The sequence below is a fragment of the Gossypium raimondii genome, chromosome 5, assembly GCF_025698545.1.
Source record: "Gossypium raimondii isolate GPD5lz chromosome 5, ASM2569854v1, whole genome shotgun sequence".
In the NCBI taxonomy this organism is placed as follows: Eukaryota; Viridiplantae; Streptophyta; class Magnoliopsida; order Malvales; family Malvaceae; genus Gossypium; species Gossypium raimondii.
Window position 1 is genome coordinate 4,603,502 of NC_068569.1, and position 24,189 is coordinate 4,627,690.

Sequence of the window (24,189 nt, forward strand, 5' to 3'; positions counted from 1 at the left end):
TATAACAAAATGCAATTTTTCAAGTAATTACTATTAATTCCTAATTACGGTAATAGGGTTCGGTTTAGACGTTTCGGAGAGGAGAGACAGGCAGGACGATGTGCATGACTCTTCGTCTTCCTTCATTACATTACAAGCCTTGCAAAGCATCGTTCAACTCCCTTCCAACATCATTAACAAAAGAACCTCCAGAAACATTAAAATGTTGGAAGTTAGACAACATTACCAGCTCATATGCTACAAAATTTTAGAACCAGGTTCCGTAAACCTTGCCTCCTTGCATATTGGACGGGACTTGGAATATAAATGCTATGCTCATTGTGGAAAGGAAAAGAAAATGTCAAATATTCCCAGAATTTAACACATCAAAAGGCTACTTCTATGACCTAAGTTTTCTGAGCAACCACTTCTTTCGTAATGTAATGTCCAAAGCCAAAAATGTTTTTGCTTTTCTCTCATCTTCCAGTAGATCACAAGCATCCAACAGGAGCTCATCATCCATGTCCGGAAGGGCTTGAAGTGCATCAACTGCACTTTCTATTGTTGAATAGTTCTTATTTCCATTCTTACTTGCCAATCTTGTGACTGCACCGGCCATCTTGGATAGCATCTTCTGCATCTCCTGCTCGGTTTTCTGTGCCTTGCTTGCTCGTTCCAACTGTGGTGTTACAATTGATCGTTTCATCTGTTGATCAGACAAATTAATATCCCCACTAGGAGTTTGTAAGTTTCCACATGCTCTATCCAAAACAACTTCAGAGGCAAAACAATCAGTTCCCACTCCTAGAACCTGACCACATGGTATTCCTTCTAATACTTCATCCCTGAAAATCTTGCACAAATCACCATAACTGCCCAAGACTTTATCCCTGTACGACACTGCATCTGGGTGTTCCTGTAAAAATTTGCATGTAAAAAACATACTATTGACGATACTAAGAATGATATATGAATATTAACAGCTATCTCTTTTAATAGAATATGCAGAGAAAAGAGGATAATACTACATGGGTATATCTTACCGGCACATGATGTTATGCTAGGACTGGATTATCAACAGGAGAGTTATGGCTTAAATGATAAACTAAAAGAGTAATGAACGTACCTTCACATAAACTTCCCAGACATCATTGTTTGCCACAACCATTTTCTTATCATTATCCCAAAGAAACCCACTATGATTGAGAAGATCACAAATGTCATTGTATTGTTTCAGCAAGCAGATGTAGTGATTTTCCAATATGTTCTTGTCCAATTGAAGCCGAAACTTTTCATTGAATGATTCAACCATATGAACCCATGCCTGTTCATTGAATGCCTGAGCTATCTTATTCTGTTCCCGAACCTGTTCTAGCAGAAGGCCCATAAAAAATTGTTCCATTGGGGTTGTCCACTCAAGTTCAAGATGATGAATACCACCAGGTAAATGGTCATTTTTCTCATTACCTGCTTGTTAAGCATGAATATATAAAACATGCATCAGTGCACAAGTAAAAAAGGAAAACAAAAGTAAAACAATTCTTATGGCATCCAATCCCTTATCATTTTTCAGACCGCATTGGGCTATCTACCTGTGCTAGATATATGCTAATCCTAATTTAGAAAAGAAAGAGAAAAAACTAACCAACAAATAAAAAATGAAACAAGATAATAGATTATATGTACCATTAGAGGTCATCAAGACGGTTGAATCATCATCAGTGCCTACTTTTTGAGTCAATCTGTTGTATCTTACTTCACAATTTTCTTGTCCAAATATTACACGCAATTTGTGATAGCTTGGCACAGTTTTAACTCTGTATGATCGAGCATCTGGATGTGACTGCATGTACTTCATGTAAGAAACAGAACAAATACTCCATCAGCAACAAGAAAATAAAATAAAAGAAATCACCTTGATATAAGCATTCCAGACACTATCTTCAGCTATCACCATGTCCCTTGTTTCATCCCATGAGAATCCACTTTGCTCAAGAAGAATCTTTATGTCATTGTACAGTCTCCTTAGATGTTTGTATCGATTCTTGAGAACATCTTTATCATAGTGAGAACCAAATTTGACATTGAACGACGTAACCATGTCAATCCAAGCCTGTGTTAAGAATGTCTGTCCAAGTTTATTCCCTCTATGGACCTGGTCTAGCAACAAGTCAATCAGATATCGGTCCATTGGTGGAGTCCAAAATGTTCTTGTACGATCACAATTCATGCTTCCCTTCCTATCAGCTGCAAATTAAAAGACCTAGTTAAGAGAAAATACTGACCGGAAGATGAAGACGGAGAAAAAGTTTATTCTTCGAATAACCTTGAGATTTCATGTAAGAAGTATATTGTAACCTGCCTCTAATGCACAGTACCATTAGTTTTATAACTTCAGTTTCTTATCTGGTAGGCCAGAAAAGGAAAGATAAGAAAACTGATCCATGCTCAAGATGACAAGCTGTGCAACTCAGGTTTTTCATAGATGATATCCCTGAACTTAAAACTTAATTGAAAACAATGCTACTAATATGTTGATGAGCTTCTCTTGTAACCAGTTGATACATTATCACTCCCCTAGTAGACTCTAGCTGCAATTCTGTATAATACATAGCGAGAATCAGAATCATTGTGAATCTGATTTACTGTTAGAAATTTGGATCTCACCAGCTGTTGCTCTGGAGATGTCACATTCCTGGGTCAAATTATTAAGACTTCCTTCATCAATTGCTTCACCATATATTAGGCCCAAATCGTTGAAGTTTGGAAGGGTTTTCATTCTATATGTTCGAGCATGAGGATGTGCCTACATTAAGTATAAATTATCATTAATATATCATATGCATGCAGGTCATGTGCTAATGAGATTGATGAAAACATCTTCACAAACTCATACCTTTATATAAGCATCCCAAACAGCATTATCAGCTGTGATCACTAGCTGCGATTCATCCCACGTGAAGCCATTCTGGTTTAGAATAACTTTCACATCACTGTAGTACTTCCACAGTTTCTTATATCTATGTCTCAAAACCCTCTTCCCATGTTGAGGACCAAACTTTGCATTAAATAAAGCAAGCATGTCTGTCCATGCTTGTTTGTTGAATGTATTATCAACCTTATTGCCTTTTCCTGCTTGGTCAAGCATAAGCTCAATAAAATATTGGTCCATTTCTGCATTCCATTCAGTTCTTGGGCGCTCATTATTGGTTGAGGGTAAACTGCCCATTGCATCACCTAAAAAGTTGGGGAACATGCAAGTGAAAGCATATATCCGACATTAGAATATAAATCCATCCGTATCTTACGTTAGCATATAAAACCATTAATATAAAAAGTTAATAAAAATGATGATAGCAGTAAAACTAAAGGTTCTGATTTTACTTTTCCCCCTCAACTAAAACACTTCTGTACCCAAGGAGATCAAGTTACATCAAAGTATTAATGACTTTTGAAGGAAAAAATTGGCAAACAAACTACAAGTACAGTAGAAGTTTGGCTTAGTTTATGAGAAATTGCAACTTAGAAACCTAGTTTGGGTTTGTACAATGAAACTCGAATGGTAAAATGGTGAACTTTGGGACAAAAATGACTTGGGACCATTTCCCACTACACAAATGGTCTAGGAACTGCAGAATGAAGTAACTCGCTACTATTTTCTTACTTTTCTTTTCTAATTCTTCTCTCATATTACCAGAAAAGAAGCATTGGCAGCACAAAAGTGGCCTATAATATGGATCACATACTTCTCAGTCAAAATCATAGCTACTATCACAATTGAGGTTTATTATATAAAACTGATACACACCCATATTTAACCCTTGGACTTCATCATCAAAGTCCAAATCATGACTAGATCGACTGTATCTTCCATCTGCAGTTGTATACCCATATATCAAGCACAAATCATTGAAATTCAGCACTGCTTTCGTCTTGTAGGATCGTGCATCAGGGTAAGCCTGCATGTATCTCACTATATTTTACTATAGAGAATTCGGACAATTATCAGGTACAAGTAAATGGCAAAGGGGTTGCAGCACCTTGATGTAGGCATTCCAGACATAATCATCAGCTACCACCATTTGTCGAGATTCATCCCAAGAAAACCCATTCTGGCCAAGAAGATTCTTGACATCATTGAATTGCTTCCACAAGTTTGTATAACGACTTTTTAAGACATCTTTGTCATACTGAGATCCAAAGTTTGCATTGAAGACGGCAAGCATGTCAGTCCAGGCTTGTTTAGTGAATGTATGGCCAATCCTATTCCCTCTATGCATCTGCTCCAGCATAAGATCAATGAAATATCGCTCCATTGTAGGTGTCCAGTATGTCCTCGTACGATCAATAGATGCAGGCGTTTGGCTACCCATCGCTATATATTCCTGTGGCACGTTTTTCAATCAACAAAAAGGGACATTTATGAAAACAAAACTGAGAAAACATTCAGTTTCAATGAATCAATGTCCTCAACCAGAGACAGATTCCAACGTTATAAGTCTTTCAACTTAAAAGTTTCAGACTTTACGAAAAATCCAAAGCGGAAAATAGACAAAAATAAAGAAAAACAAAGAAAAGACTTACTCCGACTGAAATTCAGTATAAAAACATAATTTGAACAAAAGAGTCGAAAATTAAGTAATCGAAACAGTCTTAAAATTTCAATCCTTTGAAACACAAAACAGAGTATATTTCCAAATACTCGAAAAGAATTCTCTTTCAACAAGAACATTGACGAAATTGGAATCCAAGAACATAAAAAATAAAGAAAAAAGTGTACCCTGAGGCTGAGAGAGGAGAAAAGCGATGTTTGGCGCCTAAAGAAACCAGAACGTTGATAGTGGGGGTGGTGAAAAGTTAACCCTAATCCGGAATAAGGTCAAATCTCCATTCCCTAATTTCCTGTTTGGTTACACATCCAACAAACGCCAAAAGGCTCAACTTGACCTATTCTTCTCTATGTTCTTATTGTTTCGGCCCTTATTTATTGCGTTTGTTAATGGATGCCAAGGCCCATTAGCCCCGTCCGTTTATTTTTATATTTTAATTAATTATATAAAAGAAAACAATTATATTAGATTGATTCGGCGGTCAAATGTACATGGCAGTTTTAAGGGTTTAATATGAAATAATTATATGAAGCTGAGAGTTCAATTCAATTCATTCATGTACTCAACATATCTAATGTTTCATCACCTCTGTAAAAAACAAAACTTTATTTCAGGCTTTGATCTAAACTTGATTTCACAAGCCATTCATGCAGGGAAAACAGACGTGTAAGAATTTTATGATAGGAAACCATCTCGTGGAAATCTTCATTGCGCCCCGGTGACTAGAATTATTGATTTCCACAAAGTTTCAAATAAATGCGTGCTTGTGTGGAACTGTATGATTGTTTTATAGATTATCTACCATCGACGCTGTTAACAAGTGAGACCAATTCAATGTTATTGGATTCTTCAGCTACCGTCTCATCTTCGCTGCCCAACATTTCAGTTGGAAGAATGGAAGAGTTGGGGTCACCTCTGGGAATCAAAAACAAAACACCAAGAGGAGAAAGTCTGAATATGTTTCGAATCAATATCGCCAGCCAAAGACTTCCGAATTTGGTTCGAGTAACATTCAACGTGTGAAGCAGCAAGCCTCCTCCCCATGAGGATGATAGAAGTCCAAAGTTATCGATCGACATGAGCAAGGCAAAGAATGTGCCTTCGATACCTGAAGGACAAAGCTTTGCACTCAGTACAAGAAGGGGCATCCATTTGAGTCGTCCAATCATTTGAGTTACAGCTTCGCCGATCACAACAAAGACAGAATCCGGTATTCCAAACTTCAAGTTTATTCGCAGCACCAATATCAGATCTAACATCCCTGCCAAACCATAGAATAACTGAATCCAGAAAAGCAAGTCTCGAAAAGGATGATCCTTCAATATATTTTGGTAGAGTATTGCCCCCAAGAGTGCACCAACTGCACCAAATGAGAAAATGTAACCAATAGTCTCCTGCATAAGAAAGGGGAACAGCAGGTTCAATACTCTTCAAAATTAAAATCTGCACTTGCATGGTCGCTTTGTATTTCTTTAAGACCTTGTGATATGATCTATTTCTCAAGTTAAAAGGACAAGAACATCGATATACACGCATGGTTGCATTGAGTGTCGAAGGACTTTAGTGCAGAATCATATACCTGAGAGAATAAGGGACCCTCCTTCGAGTCTGTGTACCAATAGAACAATCCTTCATTTATATTCAAGCTCAGTGCGAAGGATAGATACATATATAAACAGGGCCTCCAGACCTCGGGACATTTCAATGTTCTCCACATAGCCTTGCCAGCATCGAGGAACTTCTTGCTTACCTGAGTCAAGCAGAGAATTTAGAATATGAATGCAAGATCAACAAAGATTCAATAATAAGAGCCAAAGAATACCTCTTTGTAGGCAAAGTTGGCGTCATGGGGCTCGAAAAGGACGATCCCAACTGAGAAAACAAGGGCAGCTGGGATAGTCAGCAATCCAAACACCCCCTGCCAAGGAGAAAGCAGAAGCCAATTAACATATATAGGAAACAAAAGAATCAAAATATAAATTAAAATTGCAGAAACTGATAATGGTGGTAAATGACAGCCAACCTTAGGGCCAATTAGGTGAACAAAAACACCACTGATAGAGAATCCTATGAGAGCTCCAATGGCAGACATCAAACTACACAAGCTTTGCATGTCAGCTGCAAGGGAAGGAATCTTACTGCTGTTCTGTGCTACACATGCATCAACAGTCACATCTGCTATAGCAACCCCAGCACTTCCTGCTGTCAATGCCATCAGGGCAAATACCAGATGCAGCTTGCCGTGCAATGATATTATAAGCATGGATACCAAACCAAGCAAACCTGAAATTAACTTTAAAAGTTTAAAAAAAAAAAAAAACAATGTTGTACATGCCATCTTTTAATAAACATTCTCTATTGCTTGATACAAAATGGAAGCTCCGATTCTACAAGCAAAGATCTAGGTTACCTAAAATTTACAAGACCAGGCAGAATGGGGAACATATGAATGAGAATTTCATATATGGCAACTATGATAAAATGTAAAGAGAAAGTTAGAATGCGTAATTTACCAGATAGAATGAAATAGGGTCGTCTTCTATAACCCCTAATGGGGATAACATCTGTGAGAAGGCCCCAAATAGGCTTGACAATCCAAGGAATTGAAGTAATCCCCGTGTAAACCTGAGACTCAGAAGGCTGTACCTTTTGAACATCCTTCATATAATACTCGGTGCCGACACGAGCAAGAGCCCCGCCCAATCCCTGGCTTATTCCATAAGTGGATACAACGGCAAATACAAAACTCCAATGCGTTTCCATGGCAAGCATCCTAAACCAATATATTGGACCCCAGAAACAGTAATACAATCCTTTCGGTCCATTATCTTCCTCCACAGCCTTGTTAGAGGCTTCAATATTCCCTTCCTCCACCATAACTCTTAACTAAAATAAATCACGATCCAGGTCAACTCTGTTTCTAGGACATGAATATTCCATCAACTAAACAACAGGATGAGATTCCAAGAACAATGATGAATCTGCTAAAAAATTTCAGATGCGGTGAAAAAGATGGAAAACCAGGTAATAAACCAGAGTTCCCTAGATGGGTTTCTTAAGTTTTTGGAAACTAACAACAAGAACTTGTAATTTTGTTTACAAGGGCTGCAGTTTTTTCAGTTGAAGAAATTTTCTTACACCCTTATAACTATGCAATCTCGAGACGGACAAGACAAATATTGTGTCGAAGAAAGAAGTATTATCTAACTGTGTAAACCAGATCAGAGAGACAATGGTTCTAAGGTAGAAGAAGGCTTCTCTTTAGTACAGATTTGTTTTGACCGGCTAGACAGTAAAACCCTCTCTTGCATTTCTGATCCGTTCCATAAGAAAACAAATTAAATTCGCCCCGGGGGACATTTTTTCCTTGTGATCAAACAAAACTAAAATGTTTACGTCATTTAGACTAAGACGTGGCAGAATCCAATTGGACCCTTGGATTTGGCACGCACTAGTTGTATGGAGTTGGTTACCACTTCTTACAAAATACATATGTCTAAATAATCACAATATAAATGAGTACATCACAAAATATAATCAAATTATGACAGTAAAAATGAACTAATAAATTAAACTAATTGAACTAATAATTGATACAAAATACAATATAAACATATGTCTTGGAATGTTTTAATACAAGAATAGCAGAACTAATGATGAAATATTGACACAATAATATAATTTGATTAAATTAATGCCTTTTGGTTTTAGTAGAAAAAGATCTTAGGTATTTTGGAATTTATCAAAATAAATAATATCAACAACTTGATCCAAAAGATTCTCTTTTGGTTTGTTTGATAATGATCATATTTATGATGATGAGTTTTGTTGTGAACCGGAATTCAAATGTTCGGGAAGTATATTATACATAGCAGAATGCGCCATCTTAATTATCATATTCTCTAAGCCATTGTAGAGGCATGAAGTAACGTTGAATTTGCCACCATGTCATGAGCATATGTATGCCATTGGGAAAGCAATGCTGGCTATCATTCTCTGCTACACAAGCTTGAAAGTTAAGTTGAATGATTCTTGTTAAAACTTATCATCAACGCTGTGAATCAGAGATGCCAACTCAATGTTGTCGGGCTCTGAGGTTTCAGCCTCGTCCTTGGTACTCAACATGAAAGCGTTGGGGTCACCTTTGGGTACCAAAAACAATAGACATAGTGGCGAAACTCTCAGTATGTTTCGGATCAATATGGCGAGCCAGAGATCCTCGAATTTTATCCTTGTAACATTCAACACATGAAGCAGCAAGCCACCACCCCACGAAGATGAAAGATCTCCTAAGTTACCGATTGACATGAGCAAAGCAAAAAAAGTGCCCTCAATACCTGAAGGGCAAAGCTTGGAACAAAGCACAAGGAGGGGCATCCATTTGAGGCGATAAATCATTTGAGAAACAGCTTCACCGATCACAATGAAAAGATAATCCGGTATGCCGAATCTCAAATTCATTCGTTGCACCAACATCAGGTCTAGCATTCCTGCTAAACCAAACAGCAATTGTGTCCAGAACAGCATGTCTCGCAAGGACCGATTCTTCAGCACATTTTGGTACAGTAATGCCCCCAAGAAGGAACCGATAGCACCCATTGAGAAAATGTAACCAACAGCCTCCTGCAAAAACCAGAGAAATTGATGATAGAGTATATAAACATACACACGGTTGTCGTCAGGATTAGACTAGACTACCCCAATGCAGAATCGTTTACCTTAGAGAAAGATGGGCCCTCCTTCGAGTCTGTGTACCAATAAAACAACCCTTCATTTATATTCAAGCTCACCGTTGTGGATATATACATATATAAACATGGCCTCCAAACATCAGGACCTTTCAAGGTTGTCCACATAGATTTGGCAGCATCATGGAATTTCTGGTTTACCTGAATGAGGAAGAGAATATTAAGGTATGAAAACTAGAGCAACCAAGGGTCAATTGTAAAAGCCGAACAACACCTCATTGTAGGCAAAGTTGGACACTTGGGGCTCGGAAAGCAGAATCCCAACTAAAGATATAAGTGCAGCGGGAAGAGTCAGCAATCCGAACACCCCCTGCCAAGGAACAAGATAAATCCTTAGCCTGTATGTACATTAGGCAGCAGAGAAAAAGAAAATCCCTTGAAAAACGAAGAAATATAGCAGAAATCGACCAGAAAAATCAAACAGAAGCCAACCTTTGGACCAATTAGGTTTATAAAAACACCACTAATAGAGAATCCCAGTAATCCACCAAAAGAGTAGCTCAAAGTACACAAGCTTTGCATGTCAGCTGCACGAGAAGGGTGACTAATGCTGTTCTGTGCAACACAAGCATCAACAGTCACATCAGCTACAGCTCCCGCTAAATTTCCTGCTGTTAATGCCAGGATGGCAAAAACCAGTTGCAGCTTGCTGTGCAGTGATATGAAAAGCATTGAAACTACACCAAGCATACCTGAGATTAACATTTACAAGTTAACAAATGGAGAATCAGAAGACTGCGTCAAATAATAATCATTATAACCAATCGTTTTATTCCATTTCCATTTCCTAATTAGTTTCCCACCATAATTAAACAAAACCAATTTCCATCTCAGGACAATGAGATCTAGTTTATTCGAATATCGTTATACTCAGACCACACATGGACCTTTACAGAACCACACCCCCAGCTTCTTAAGTCCATTGGAATATACAGGAAGAAATGGACAAGATTTGATCAATAATAGGCACCAGATCTGGCAGTAACTATGGTAATATCAGATAGGCAATGAAAGAAGAGGTAGAAATAGAATGTGTGGCTTACCTGATAAAATGAAGTAAGGCCGTCTTCGATAACTCATTATTGGAACAACATCAGTGAGAAGCCCCCAAATAGGCTTGATAATCCAAGGGATGGAAGTAATCCCTGAATAAACCTGAGCCTCGGAAGGCTGCACCCTCTGAACATCCTTCATGTAATACTCTGTGCCGATGCGAGAAAGAGCCCCCCCTAACCCCTGATTTATCCCATAAATCGATACAACTCCAAATACGAAGCTCCAATGCATTTCCACTGCAAGCATCTTAAACCAATATATGGGACCCCAAAAACAGTAACATACTCCTTTGGGTCCATCATCTTCCTCCACAGCCTTCCTACAGGCTTCTTCTATATTCTCTTCTTCCACCATATATATGTTATAGCTCACTCCAAATCAACAATGACCTTGGTCAAGCTCAGGTTGGTCATGTATATCCGATCAACAGCAGCGATTCCTAGAACAATGTTGAGCCTTCTAAATTTTTATATGAAGAAAAAGATTGGAAAACGAGTTGACAAATAAAAGAAGTTCCCAAAATGGATTACATGAACTTTCTTACACCTTATATATATCATCGAATGTAATAAAAAAATAACTCTTTCGTCTAAATATAGGTCTCAAGTAGATGAAGAGGAGATAGTTTTCTAGATGAAAGAAGGTCCTCTAAAAACCAGATTTGACCAAACCCCATTTTTTTTGGTACAAAAAACCTGATTTCTTCATAAAAGATGAAAATAATTTTCTTTTAAAAATATATAGTTTATTGAGAATTTTTAAGTTCAATTTTTTTTCCTTTAATTAACATTGTTTAAATTATATTACTAATGATATTTGGTAAGGTCATGAGTTTTGTCGTTTGTTTTTCCCTGTGATGAGCCCCATAAAAGATGCTCATGTGGCCAATTAGAAAATATTACTGTGCAAGTTGCAACTTGGGTTAGTTTTTGTGGGTGGAGTTTTAAAATCAGTAAATATTTTTCGTATCCACCTCTTATTTAAGAAATATATTATATGATTAATTGGCTAAAATGATAAAAGGTTTTTATTCTTCAGACATGGCAGCATCCATTGTCCCATGCGAACTTGGGACATTGGCATAGATCATAACACTTTATTTCCTTCTTTCTTCATGCTCATGTCCTAAAAAAGGTACCAATGTCCCATGTTTCTGGATGTCGGAAAACAACAAAAGTAAGAAAGATTCAAAATAATATTATTATAATGCTATAGTACGTGTCACCCAAATTGCAAAATAGAGACCTTATTAATTATATTTATTAATTGATTCGAATGGTTAGTCCTTGATTAAATAGAATAATAACACTTATGATCCCTCTAGTTTTCCGTTATTCAATTTAAAATTTTTAAAATATATTTAACTCTAACTTTAAAAAAATTGTATTTTTTATTACTTTAGCATATTCTCCATATATATAAAGTATTTGGCTCCTAGGATTTGATGTCAAGAGCCTTGGAACTTTATGTTATAATACTAGTACCTAGTACCTATGATGGCTTTAGCAGCATGGTCTTAATATCTGTTAGTTGGATTGGTTCATAACTTTAAATAAGTTACCGTAACTCTTATTAAATGACTTCAATATTTAAAAAAAAAAAACCCAAATTGTACGAAGACAAAACTGGCACAGATTGAATCATCCAAGTTGTGATAAAAATAATGCTGGAGCATTTACTTGATATTTTCAAATGTGGAGAAAAGGCCCAGCCGATGCCAGAAAGGATGAGGTAACCAAAACATGTTTTTTTTAGTTCTGGAAAAGTTTCGTTCACATTGACAGTGAAGCAGTGAAAGATAACACAAGCCTAAAATAAAATTTATTAAGGCCAATATTCCCCACCCCCCAACCATCAATTCCTGGATGAAGAACAGTCTATGGGGAAAAATAATGACCCTTCAGAAATGATAGCAGTCAAGCTCGTATAGTGTTGTGAAGTAACTAGTCATTGTGCACAATAAAGAAATGTATATAAGGACGGTCAGTTTTGGGAATCCCAACATGAAAAAAGCCCCATTAATGTACTTTTCAGACCAATATCTGTAGTAATAATATCCACCCAAAATGTATTGTATTTCTACTTATCTAAAATGCATGAATCAATGTAGTAAATCAACTTGCAATGATATATAAATGAATGTCTTTTCCGCAAGCACGAACCAGTTGCGGCAAATACAAATTATTGGTGTCTATGCAACTTAAATCCTCATTAGCATTGTTGTAATTTGTTCTGTGCCAATGGTACTTCAGGCGCAAATAGGTCACATAATGGCCTGATTCCGGGATTTCCTGAATCACAGCAAATTTAGTATTCTGCACAACTATCACATTTGTCATATCCTGCATGTTTTTAATAATAGAGGATAATCCATATCTATGAGAAAGAGAACGGCTAATATTGATTTTTCTTTCCCACTAACGTAGGGGAGTCATAATGATTTTTTTTTTTTTGCTCATTATATTTATAATATTAGATAATGCATGTTTGCAGTTTACGTATTAAAAGTTTTGTTAAATTAATTACTGTATTTAATATAAAATATCGTCTAGCTAATAATTTAATTATTAAAAGCGTAAAGATACTAATTAGTTTAAGTAACTTTGTCATATCGGGGTGGAATCTAAGTTTTGAATAAAATCTTAATTTGTAAATTATATTAAATTATGGGTTAATTTTTATTTTAGTTATTTAATTAAAAAAGTTACACTTTGAGAATTAAATTATTTAAAAGGTTTTTTTATTTAAGTTGTTGGTCTGAATTTTTCTTTTAAAAAAATATTTCGTGAGCAAGTTTTATGTGACGATTCGACGATCAATACGGTAGATCAGTATCTATCAACGAGTAAAAAACATATTATAGATCCAATTCGATATAACGGTCAATGTTAGAGATCAAAGAAAAAAGCTACTTGAGTTTTGATTTGTAGATTCATGACGTTCAAAGTTGTTTCATGAAAAGAAAAACAGAACTGTAAAAGAGAAAGAAAAAGAGAACTTCTAATTAGTGTAGACAGTGCGAACAAACAAACCCATACAATATCGATTTTAACAATCTAATAATTTAAATAAAAGCTTTTGAATAAACTAGTGATCAAATTATTACTCTCTTTGACTAAATGATCAAAATAAAAATTTATTCATAATTTAATGACTAATTATGTAATTTAGCCGTAAATTAAAAACTCAAATCTACCGTATGAAATGAGTAGTTTCGGACCCTTCGACACCCATCTGGTCACAGTGCAAATGTAGCAGCGTAAATGTGTTTTTTTTTTTAGGAAAGCCACGAGTGGGTCCTGCGCTGCTAAATAACAAAAAATATTAGATGAAGCAAATGTCTAAAAGTCCAAATGTAAAGCAACAGATGTGAAGATGTGGAACCAAGGCTGCGCCTTGTTTGGTGGACTTTCTTTTCCTTTTCTCTGAGAAAATGTGTGGTTACAAGTAGAGCAACCTTCCCGCAAGCAACCCCCACCTTCCCAATTTCATAGCACGATTTCTCTCTTTTCTAAGCATTTCCCCCCTCTTCTTCTTCCTTCTGGATACCAGAATTTACTCTACCCAATATCATGGCTCTATCTTTGAGTCCATGTCTCCCTCACACTACTTACATGTCTAAGCCACTTTCCACCTCAAAACTAACAACCACAATCGTAAGTTTCAACAACCCATTACTTGGTTTTAAACCAGTGAACTTGAGAAACAACCAGGTGAGATGCCATGCAGTGACTGATTTGAAGAGTGCATCTTCCCTGGATCAGAGCAAAGGAGAAGGTGATGATCGTAGTGAGGAGGAAAGCAAAGGGGATAGGATCGTGGCGGATTATAATTGGACAGAGGAGTGGTACCCACTTTACCTCACCAAGGATGTACCTGATGATGCACCTCTTGGTCTCACTGTGTTTGACCAGCAGCTCGTCTTGTATAAAGATGGCAACGGGGTGCTACACTGTTATCAGGATCGATGCCCCCACAGGTAATCCCTTGCCACTTTCATCTCTAACCTACCATGTGTAAGCATGCAATTATTCATGGGACCTGTTTGAGTTGAAAACTTGAGCTTCATATTAAATGATTTTTGACCTTAGCTCTTCTTGATTTAAGATTAGCCAAGCTATCTGAAGGTCAATTGATCGATGGTAGACTTGAATGCCTGTACCATGGTTGGCAATTTGAAGGCAATGGAAAATGTGTCAAGATACCTCAGGTCTGCATGTACTTAAAATTTTTTATTTACTTCATTAGAGTGCATTAAGCTACCATATGTTGATAAGACTTTTCTCACAACAGATTCCAGCTGATGCCAAAATTCCTCGTTCAGTTTGCGTTAAGACATATGATGTGAAAGAGTCCCAAGGAGTTGTTTGGGTATGGATGTCACAGACGACTCCACCGAACCCTGAAAAACTACCATGGTTCGAGAACTTCGCCAGACCAGGGTTTCAAGACACTTCAACTATCCATGAACTTCCATACGACCACTCGATTCTCCTTGAGAACCTCATGGATCCTGCACATATCCCTATCTCTCATGATAGAACTGATTGGACTGCCAAAAGGGAAGATGCTCAGGCGCTTCTGTTTGAGGTAACAGAACGTACGCATAGAGGATTCGCTGGCTGGTGGGGTAAAGAAAAAGATGGATCCATGCCCAACTTCTTACGCTTTGATGCACCATGTGTTCTTCAGAATAACAGAGAACTGGTTGATAAAGATGGAGAAAAACACTACTTTACAGGTCTCTTCCTTTGCAGACCAACTGGACAAGGGAAATCTATGCTTATTGTTAGGTTTGGAGGAACCAAAAGATCTCCATTGGCGAAGCTATTCCCTAAATGGTATTTCCATCAGAATGCAAGCAAGGTCTTCGAGCAAGATATGGGATTTTTGTCATCCCAGAATGAGGTACTCATGAAAGAAAAGGTTCCCACAAAAGAGTTGTACATTAATTTAAAGTCCTCGGATACATGGGTTGCTGAATACAGGAAGTGGATGGATAAAGTTGGGCATGGAATGCCTTACTATTTTGGTCACAGCACCTTATCTCCACCTAAACTACCTGCAGTGGTAGAACATGCACCGGCAGGACTCATTGCTGGAGTTTCGGCATCTTCACCAGCTAAAGGTGGGATTGGAACAATGCATGCTCCCAATTTGGCTAACCGATATTTCCGCCATGTGATACATTGCAAGGGTTGCAGTAGTGTAGTCAAAGCTTTTACAGCTTGGAAAAACGGGCTTAGTGCAGCAGCTCTAGTGCTTACTGCATTAGCAATTCTAGCATCCAGCAGACAGTGGAAGACCTTTCTTCTTCTATCGGCAACATTGTGCTTGGGTGGAGCCTATGCATGCTCCACTGCAGTCGCAATGAACACAACAAACTTCATAAGAGTACATAGGAGATTGTAGTTTTGGAACCAGCGAATACCATTTCATATGAATCATTTCCCTCTTATTTTCATAGACAAAATTGCAATCGTCTATATACCTTAAGATGTAGGTGTTGTTGGCAGTCCATGTTAATTTCTTCTGATTGCATCCAAATCCTATGGTTGTTTCCCTTTTCTTTTCAAAGAACAGGAGTAAATTTAAGACTGTTTACAGCAGGTGTGATCTAGTGTAATCGTTCAACTAAATTATAGATTACACGAGCAAAAGAAATGTAACATGACCCAAATTTAGAATGTACCCAATTTTCTTTTTCTTTTATTAAAAAACTCATACTTCACACTCATGTTCGAATATTAATCAAATACAAATGATTCAACATGGATGCCTAAAGAAAAATGAAATGAAAAATAGGCAAAAATGAATATTCTCTTCTCGCATGTAAACACAAAACTCAACTAGTGTCGTGCAAAATTGAAATACTCTCATAAAAACAATATTGACATGGCAAATCCAGTTAACCAAACTTCGCTGCTAGAACGTATGAAGATCTGTAAACTGTAATCTAGGAACAAGCCTATCACTTATGAGATGCATTAATCCCCTGGCTAGGCACCAAATGCAATCAGTGGGATCTGGGAACTGAGACGTGCATTCTAACCAACTAGTAGCGTAGTCCAACATTGAAGCTGAAAGACAATGGTGGCTCTTCTGGATAGAGTAGTTTCCGAGCTCTGGGCTTGCTGGATGACAACATACTAGATGAACTTCTCTTACCGTTGGTGATCTCGGGAGAATTTGGTAATCTGGGACTAGCATCAGTACCCAAGTTTGTAGTCCTGTGCTGGAACTCCACATCTGATTCAACTTCATTTAGCGTCTAAAATAGGCAGAAAAATAGTTTCAGTCAAAAGAGACAAACGTCATAATATGAAAGCTCAATAGTACAAGAACGACTAGTAAAAGATGAAATATGGATGGATGTCATAAGAGTTAAACAAACTTCCCTCAACATTAACAAATTAAAGTAACTACAAACCTTAACAGCTTGCCTCAAAACACGCAACACTTCTTTTGCGTGCTTTCGTCTTGCAACAACCTCGTCCTGCTCCTGCAACAGCTCTTCGAAAAGGATCTCTCTGTGTATCCAAAGGTTCAGACTTCAGTAACAACATGCATACAGACGTCTCCACAACAGTAACAATGAAAAGGGGGAAGAAAGACAGACCAACATTCATATAAGTGCAAGAATTTTGCATTAATTATTACTGCAAAAGCACATCTTTCACTCGTACATTCCTAAAAATTGAATTAAATGTCAGATGATAGAAGTGTTCCATTATTACCCTTTTCTGTTTGTATACATTGATTTGCAATCTAATTTTTGGGCAATTAAAACACCAATATCTCCATGACCAACATTATTTCAAGCGTTCATATAAGAAAATAACGTCAACCACAACTACTGAGAGGCAAATAAACTTTTTTTTTTTTCATTTACCCATTCTGCAAGTTGAAAACTAAAACATGAGATACTTTAAAACACCATCAACCAAAAGGGACATACCGGTACAATATTTGTATAAAAGTGTTATGAAGGTTTCTTTTTGTATGATTGACCTGAATTGATAAAAAGGGGGAAAATATTTTAGATTCGTCGGAATAATAAGTTTAAACTTGACCAATAGGAGAGGAAAACGAAACGGTATTACCAGAAAGTGCATTATAGCCTTTGGCACTAAGTCTTGAATGTTCTTCCGGACTATATCAAAGTAGGATTTCACAAGTATTCTGGTGATAATTATTTCTGTAGCTTCATTCTCTGACATTTCAAGTGGTCTTAAAATTGACGGAGGCTGAGATCACCAAGGTAAAACATGAAGGAAGTGAATTTAGGACAGGCAAGATATGTTGCTATAAAGAAAAACAAAGTCATGAACACTTTCCCACACACAAGTGCAAGGCTTTAAAATGTATAGATACCTCTCTCAGTTGGATTGTTGATGACATATTCTCTGCATCATGAAGAGTTTCTTCAGGAGATTCAATAGCTGCAGTCCCTCTAGATGATGCCTTGCTCCCAAATATTGAAGAAATGCCCCAACTCCTTGTAGATAAACTGCCACCTAAATAAAAGTTACCTAAGTTGATGCTTATTAATGAACAGCCCTAAAAAACTGTCCATGCGAAGGCCTATCGGTATCATCTATATGAACATCACAAACTCACTTAGAAGATTCAGAAATAATGGTAAAACTATTTGTGGAAATATAAAATTATTTGAATTTTCTATAGTGTTAATTTTGGATCCTTCCTTCCATTGTTCTTGGCAATGTAAATACTATATCAATGCGTTTTTTCTTTGAAGCATATAACACAGAATAGTGCAGCAGTCTCTGCAAGGGACATTAACCATAAGAATAAGATGTTTCAACAGAATGTATCACAATATACACCCATCTCATACTATATCTTCAGCCAAGTGGAATGTTATCATACATACACAGATCTTGAAATTGCAGTGCGCTGTTGATACACTGAAACATTCCAACCCGGATCAATCATAAACACACAGCCGGAATTTCATGTTTTCTTTTCAAGATGTAAAAGAAAAAGCATCATATTTTCAGCCACTGCAATTCTCTTATCATAAAAAGATAAGTCAATCAGTCATACTAGAATCATGTGAGAAAGAAAACAAAAATAAATGAGAAACAAACAAACTTGGACTAGTCTTCAGTAAAGAGTAAATTACCAGTTAATACGGGTCGCCCATTATTTGACTGAGGATGATTTCCCTGCCAAAATGCCATCATAGATTAAGTGCTTAAAAAGTAAATGATAAGCATGGTTTATATTTCCAGATGTTTACAGTTCTACCACCAAGATGTTACCTCCGTCTGAACCATGATGGAATAATTACCCTTAGCTTACAATTGGTCCTCACAAAAATATTAAAGGATTCCTATGTGATAAAGCATAATGGTATTCTCCTACTATGTTAGAAGGGTTTCACTTGCATATATGAACGAAGGTCGGTGTGATGCATTGAAGACCAGTACACTAAGGGTCAATCGTTCTCACTCAAAGTAATTGCATGCATCTAATGCTAAAAAGTATATGAACTAGATAAATAAGGGTAAGTGCTTCAAATAATCAATGGCTGAGAATAAGACTCAGTTTTAGTACTTCAAGGAGATACATCTAGGGGCATGAATGGAGCTTGTTTGTTAGGGTGCTCAAAAAGAATATTCATTTATTACCAACTAAGATATCTTCACACAGACAGATAAGAAACCTAATATATCATAAGACAAAGCCTGAAGCTTGGAGACCTTTATGTTCATTTCTAGCAATTTCCTTTTAGCCTACTTCCTCCCCAAATGAATTCTTACAAAAAGAAAAAAGTAAAATAAAAATGTAAAAACAGACACCTGGTTAGAAACACCATTCAAAACCGATCTAGGAGCAGCAGTTTGGGAGAACTGGCCCTTGTCAGATATAGGTACCTTTTCAGCATCCGCTCTCTCCTGAATGATAAAAAGATCAAGTAAATGCGTCTATATCATGTATAAAGTTAACAATATATACCCATTATTGTTGCAGAACAACAAATCAACCAATGAAAAGAACTTGAGAGTCATGATAGAATCATGCAGTTGTCAATTCAGAGTGGTAAATTATTACATGTGAATCAACCTTAGATTTCAAAACAATTACTTTCTATTCATTTCTGTAATAATAGAATAGATGTTATAAAATGTACTTTTAATACAATTTCACATCCCTCCAGAAAATTCAGATTCAACTGTCAGTCAGTCTCACAAGGGAGGATGAATGTTGAACTGAAGTGAGCAATATAAAACTATAACTCCATGCTAAAAGGCTAACTTCCCACACATTGATTCAACTGAAATAACATCTATACCTTTGATGATCTCATCTGCTGCACAGCAAGCTCAACAGCTTTGTTCCCACCAATAAAACTTGGATGTGAAGAATTTATATAATCCATCTGATATTAAAGAAAATGAAAACAAAAAATTTGTAATCATGCATTATAGAATATTTCAAAAATATGATTTTAATAGAAGGCAGCTTATATCTTGGTGGGTGAATCACAGAATGGTCTGTAAAAATTAGATCTGAAACCTATACTAGTCAAATCAACTGAGGTATAGTTGCTTTCTGTGAGAGATGAAAAAAAAGGATCATATCAAATAAATTGAATCATGAAAGCAGAAAAAATCATACCTACTAGGAACAGATAAAAGCTGATAGTTGGTGCTAAATTTTTTGTACTAAAGAGGGTGCTAACCAAATCCCATCTAAACAAAAGAGCATGAATAATTGGAAACTGATTATATAAAAACATCAGTGAAGTAAAGTAGAAAAAGAGCATTGCTTGCAAAGGTTCACACACGAATGATGACTGAAATGAAATTACAGAATCACTAAACAGGACTCGAAATTTTCATCAAGCATTTTCGAAGTTTTTTTTTTTTTTTTTTGTTTCTTACTAAGCTTCTTCTAGGTCCAATATATTTCCATAAGGGATCCACATGTCATACATGCAACCACATGCATATCCACGAGTAGACCCTAGGTTTCTAGAAACTCCTTACAATGTCAATTTTTTGGGAACCCAATAGATATTGCTGCATACACACTAACTCCTACATTATTCTAGATATCATATAAAGAAAGGAAAACAAGAAATAAATAACCTCCATCTCAATGAGATTTCGTATCATTGTCTCAGCAGGCTTAGCAGCAGCATCTAAAAACTTTCTTACAACGTCATTTATGTGTCTTCTTAACGATGGGAACCTCTTCAATCCAGTTGATTCACAAGCCAGGCAAATCTGTTGCACAAAATTCTCTCTATTCACCATATCCACATATTAAACTCATAATTTAATTAGGTAAAAGATCCCAGTACTATATGAAGTACTATTCTCACCTTTATCAGTTCATCATAGACAATCCATAGACACTGATGACAAGGGTCTGACAACTGAGCAATTTGTCTTCTAACCAAAACCTCAAATGGAACCTAAACCCAGCGAAATACATGATTTATAAGATCCACTGGTTTCAACAATTGGTTAAGTTTCAACCAATCACTGTCATACTCACCTCTGGGACAAATAGAACATTTCTTAGACCAGAGGAATTTCTAAGGGCATACACAATATCCTCGTCAGTCAACTTTTCACAAGGGTCCACTTCCTGTAAAAAAGAAGCTAACTCCGAGTTCTCAAGCAGGGAAAATTCCAGACAACACAAAAAGATAGAGCATCAATTACATAAGAGCTTTAGAAAGACAGACTCATAACCTCTAAGAGCTTCACAAACATTGACTGAAATAGGTAGTGGATCCTCGCTCCTCCAAACAATTCTTTAGTTGACATGTCCGGACTTTTTCCATCAACCATAGCAGAAAAATCTTTCCAACAATGAGAAAAATAAAAACAAAATTGAAAACTTAGCAACAGCAGAAAATTTAGTGAGCAACATTCCACTGTCCCACTTGAAATTAGAAGGCAGCATATACAAATATACAAGATAATAAGTGTAATATATATTTTTTGAAACGCTAAAAATGGAAATAGGAAAATAAAAACCTCACCATCACAGTATCTTCTAAGAATGTGCAATAAGGCTGCTCCTTGCTCTGCCTGGATGCGGACATGAGTAATAATCAGAGATAACTAATTTAACAAAAAAGAAAATTCAGTTCTCTAAGAAATATGCTCGGCTTTATTGAGGCAAAGTCATGAACATGAAGGTGTAAGGGTAAGTATACTAAAAAACTAAGCAGCCATCACCAAATAGCAAGAACTAATTACATAGACCTCAACCTCAGCTGTAATAGAACATTTGTTCCCTTTCATACAAGGATAACAGGAAACTCGATGATGCTTAACTCCCAGATAACAACTTAGGCATCATGCAACATTCTTGAATATGTTTTACAGCTTGTTAAGCATACAGCTTAAAATTTAATGGTAATACATGGAGTAGTGATTAAAAGTCACTACAAACCTAACCTCAGAAAATGTAGGCTAGTACCACTGACATTTCCCAAACTGTGACAACTTACCTTTGATTCCACAACATCTCCATAAGTCTGCAGCTCTTTCATAGCTGCATGCATACGAGAGTTTAGCACAGCCTTCAAGTGTGGGAGATCCTTTCTAATATGCTGCTCTAGAATCTGGAAAGCGATAAATCAATCACAAAAATCGAGAAGTATAACAAGTGCAATAAGGAATAAGATATATATAATTGTTAAAAGACTTAGGAGCTCAATGAAAAACTGTCATAAACCAACCTGATTCAGCTTCTTCGCCAATTGAGGAATGCCACAATGATTAGAAACACTATTATACACCTTCAATACATATGTTTCAAGAAAAAGCAACATGTTCAGATTTTATGGGAATTAGGTGACCTTGAAGGCAAAATTCTATTTGAGAGATGAAAAGTACAGGATGATCATGAAAGAACTGCTCCTCATAAGCAAGTGCTTCTTGAATGCTACGGTTTTTATTAATATCCTGTAGCACACAAAAAAACAGTTGTCACCTTCACCTATTCAATGAATCTGAGAAGTTCAAAAGAAAAAAAGGCTGATTATTTAAAAATAAGAAGAAGAAAAAAAGTTGTCTCCCCTTGCATGGCCATATCACAGCATCCTTAATAGGCTCTTACTCATTTTATAATCATATTGTTCAATAAGGCCTAATTGCTACAAAGTTTACTCTAAAGCATCTATAAAGGAAAGAATCTACCGCAAATGCTACGAAACAGAAACAAACACATAGGCACCATAATTGTCCCAATACAATGGAGGAATTGCATATAAACTACACCGGAGCTGCCAACTGCAGCCTTTAGTAACTTATACCTCCTGGCAGCGATTCACAACACCGACATAACCAAGTTTAAGTGGAACCACCTTTCCAAGCAAGAAGTTACAGGCATTAGTTCCCCTGTCCATAATATCAAGCTGCACAGAAAGATTGTGTAATTTAGCGAGGATGAAAAAAATAGCAAGGGACGAGACAGATCAAATCAATTATTAAATTTCTCTTCTTTCCAAAAAAGAGACAATACAAACCTTGGTGATTACACCAACTGTCCGAGAACCTGAAAAAATATATGTCAGTCTATTGGAATAGAACTTATACATTCAGACATGAACTAAAAGTGTTCTGATTTACCAGTTGGATCAGCTAATTTAGCTATCTGTAGTGCATCAGATGTAGCTAAATCAGAATTCGCCGGGCTGACAGCTAATATGATACAATTTTCATTGTTGATATGTGCCATAATCATTCTCCTAATTCTTGCTTCGATATCACTAGGTTGATCCCCCACAGGGACCTTGGTAATGCCAGGTAAGTCGATAAGAGTCATGTTGAGAACATTGGGAGAGGAAATTTTTAATCGAATCTGATTTTCTGAAACCCCTTTGTTACAACCTGCTTCTCTTTCAGTCTCAGCCTACACAAGTTTAATGATAAAAATAGAAGAAATGTTCACAAAGAGAGTAACAATTTTCAAATTTGCAAATGCAATGAAATTTAAATATTATAATCTAAACATCAATTTGATAATCCAACCAGCTTAAAAGTTGCCAAATATAAAAAATATATATTGAAAGTTAAAAACAGATAACTGGACCTCAATTTCTCGACGAATTTGCGAGAAATCATAAAAGCGGCGGCCGGGTAAGTGGCGAAACTCGCCCCACTCGATTCTATCATCATCTGAATTCGGAGAACGGTTTTCTAACATTAAAACAAGCGGTCTTCGAGTACAAATATCGCATCCTCGAGGCAGAAAATCGCGGCCAACAAGGGCCTCCAGCACACTCGATTTACCGCTGCTCTGGCTCCCAACCACCGCCACTTGCGGTACCGAAATATCGGACAACTCGGTACCAGAAGAAGCAAGTATGTCATGAAGTTTATTGATCACCGGAATCAACGACGAACCGATAGTTGCCACAGTTTTTGTAAGAGTCGACATTTTGTTGTTGGGGTTCACTGCTTCGTCCATCATCAGAACTTAAAGAAAAAAATAAAAAGAAGAAACCACCCAAAAGAATCAGAAAATAAGAAACAAACGGAAAGAAGCTTTTGAAAGAGTGAAAAGAAAGATTGAGTTTCTTGGAGAAAAAAATTTAAATAGTGGACTAAGTGATAGTAATTAAAAGTTAGGTTTAATTTAAAAATTACCCCTTAAGCTATACCCGTTTTTCCAAATAGGTATTTAAACTTTTTTTTGTCAATTTGGGTACTTTGCCGTTACCCATTTAACCTCAGACCTTAACGCCGTTGGTCCAAAAAACTTTTAGTCCAATGAGAAGCTGCCACATCACCATCCACCTATAT

The 24,189-nt window shown here is 36.6% G+C and overlaps 5 protein-coding genes across 8 annotated transcripts; 1 reads left to right on the top strand and 4 right to left on the bottom strand.

Annotated features, from left to right (window-relative positions):
* Positions 1–2: 2 nt before the first annotated feature.
* LOC105769755 (uncharacterized) lies at positions 3–4,937 on the bottom strand. Of its 3 annotated transcripts, none has more exons than XM_012590606.2 (9): positions 4,760–4,937; positions 4,020–4,364; positions 3,788–3,938; positions 2,876–3,216; positions 2,647–2,785; positions 1,895–2,226; positions 1,666–1,822; positions 1,106–1,446; positions 3–895 (listed from the first exon to the last, which is right to left on the bottom strand). In XM_012590606.2, the coding sequence occupies exons 2-9, from the start codon at positions 4,350–4,352 to the stop codon at positions 380–382; spliced, it is 2,310 nt and encodes a 769-aa protein (XP_012446060.1). In that variant the 5' UTR covers positions 4,353–4,364; positions 4,760–4,937; the 3' UTR covers positions 3–379. The 3 variants fall into 3 exon arrangements, with proteins under 3 accessions (XP_012446060.1, XP_052486949.1, XP_012446061.1); XM_052630989.1 differs by lacking the exon at positions 4,760–4,937 and adding an exon at positions 4,564–4,714; XM_012590607.2 differs by lacking the exon at positions 4,760–4,937 and having other exon boundaries at positions 3,788–3,952; positions 4,020–4,141.
* A 241-nt stretch (positions 4,938–5,178) lies between these two features.
* Positions 5,179–7,925, bottom strand: LOC105770468 (probable folate-biopterin transporter 2). The gene is made up of 5 exons (XM_012591681.2): positions 7,103–7,925; positions 6,613–6,872; positions 6,412–6,507; positions 6,169–6,339; positions 5,179–5,983 (listed from the first exon to the last, which is right to left on the bottom strand). Exons 1-5 carry the CDS (start codon positions 7,464–7,466, stop codon positions 5,384–5,386), a joined length of 1,491 nt encoding a protein of 496 aa, XP_012447135.1. The 5' UTR covers positions 7,467–7,925; the 3' UTR covers positions 5,179–5,383.
* A 261-nt stretch (positions 7,926–8,186) lies between these two features.
* Positions 8,187–11,069, bottom strand: LOC105765917 (probable folate-biopterin transporter 2). The gene is made up of 5 exons (XM_012585193.2): positions 10,381–11,069; positions 9,770–10,029; positions 9,552–9,647; positions 9,308–9,478; positions 8,187–9,212 (listed from the first exon to the last, which is right to left on the bottom strand). The coding sequence occupies exons 1-5, from the start codon at positions 10,745–10,747 to the stop codon at positions 8,625–8,627; spliced, it is 1,482 nt and encodes a 493-aa protein (XP_012440647.1). The 5' UTR covers positions 10,748–11,069; the 3' UTR covers positions 8,187–8,624.
* Positions 11,070–13,789: 2,720 nt separating this feature from the next.
* LOC105768929 (protein TIC 55, chloroplastic) lies at positions 13,790–16,002 on the top strand. Its single transcript, XM_012589212.2, has 3 exons — positions 13,790–14,372; positions 14,501–14,603; positions 14,687–16,002. The coding sequence occupies exons 1-3, from the start codon at positions 13,966–13,968 to the stop codon at positions 15,803–15,805; spliced, it is 1,629 nt and encodes a 542-aa protein (XP_012444666.1). The 5' UTR covers positions 13,790–13,965; the 3' UTR covers positions 15,806–16,002.
* Positions 16,003–16,073: 71 nt separating this feature from the next.
* LOC105768928 (dynamin-related protein 3A) lies at positions 16,074–23,951 on the bottom strand. Of its 2 annotated transcripts, none has more exons than XM_012589211.2 (20): positions 23,477–23,951; positions 23,014–23,296; positions 22,911–22,939; positions 22,698–22,799; positions 22,279–22,347; positions 22,122–22,181; positions 21,891–22,004; positions 21,417–21,465; positions 21,124–21,233; positions 20,924–21,016; positions 20,748–20,840; positions 20,512–20,649; positions 19,713–19,799; positions 19,219–19,314; positions 18,540–18,582; positions 17,768–17,910; positions 17,497–17,640; positions 17,352–17,404; positions 16,824–16,923; positions 16,074–16,664 (listed from the first exon to the last, which is right to left on the bottom strand). In XM_012589211.2, exons 1-20 carry the CDS (start codon positions 23,855–23,857, stop codon positions 16,449–16,451), a joined length of 2,403 nt encoding a protein of 800 aa, XP_012444665.1. In that variant the 5' UTR covers positions 23,858–23,951; the 3' UTR covers positions 16,074–16,448. The 2 variants fall into 2 exon arrangements, with proteins under 2 accessions (XP_012444665.1, XP_052487823.1); XM_052631863.1 differs by lacking the exon at positions 16,074–16,664 and adding an exon at positions 17,013–17,083.
* Positions 23,952–24,189: the final 238 nt, after the last annotated feature.

Bases quoted from the DNA above. Each gene is read 5' to 3' on its own strand.
- LOC105769755 (XM_012590606.2), bottom strand. From the start codon at position 4,352: ATGGGTAGCCAAACGCCTGCATCTATTGATCGTACGAGGACATACTGG. The intron at 2,786-2,875 runs GTATGAGTTTGT...TACTTAATGTAG, and splicing joins TTTGGGATGCTTATATAAAG to GCACATCCTCATGCTCGAAC. The intron at 1,447-1,665 runs GTACATATAATC...CTTAACAAGCAG, and splicing joins CGTCTTGATGACCTCTAATG to GTAATGAGAAAAATGACCAT.
- LOC105770468 (XM_012591681.2), bottom strand. From the start codon at position 7,466: ATGGTGGAGGAAGGGAATATTGAAGCCTCTAACAAGGCTGTGGAGGAA. The intron at 6,873-7,102 runs GTAAATTACGCA...AGTTAATTTCAG, and splicing joins ACCCTATTTCATTCTATCTG to GTTTGCTTGGTTTGGTATCC. The intron at 6,508-6,612 runs GTTGGCTGTCAT...TCTCCTTGGCAG, and splicing joins TTCACCTAATTGGCCCTAAG to GGGGTGTTTGGATTGCTGAC.
- LOC105765917 (XM_012585193.2), bottom strand. From the start codon at position 10,747: ATGGTGGAAGAAGAGAATATAGAAGAAGCCTGTAGGAAGGCTGTGGAG. The intron at 10,030-10,380 runs GTAAGCCACACA...TGTTAATCTCAG, and splicing joins GCCTTACTTCATTTTATCAG to GTATGCTTGGTGTAGTTTCA. The intron at 9,648-9,769 runs GTTGGCTTCTGT...GTTCCTTGGCAG, and splicing joins TAAACCTAATTGGTCCAAAG to GGGGTGTTCGGATTGCTGAC.
- LOC105768929 (XM_012589212.2), top strand. From the start codon at position 13,966: ATGGCTCTATCTTTGAGTCCATGTCTCCCTCACACTACTTACATGTCT. The intron at 14,373-14,500 runs GTAATCCCTTGC...TCTTGATTTAAG, and splicing joins CAGGATCGATGCCCCCACAG to ATTAGCCAAGCTATCTGAAG. The intron at 14,604-14,686 runs GTCTGCATGTAC...TTCTCACAACAG, and splicing joins AATGTGTCAAGATACCTCAG to ATTCCAGCTGATGCCAAAAT.
- LOC105768928 (XM_012589211.2), bottom strand. From the start codon at position 23,857: ATGATGGACGAAGCAGTGAACCCCAACAACAAAATGTCGACTCTTACA. The intron at 20,650-20,747 runs GTGAGAATAGTA...TTTGTGCAACAG, and splicing joins TCTATGATGAACTGATAAAG to ATTTGCCTGGCTTGTGAATC. The intron at 17,911-18,539 runs GTAATTTACTCT...ACTTTTATTTAG, and splicing joins TGGGCGACCCGTATTAACTG to GTGGCAGTTTATCTACAAGG.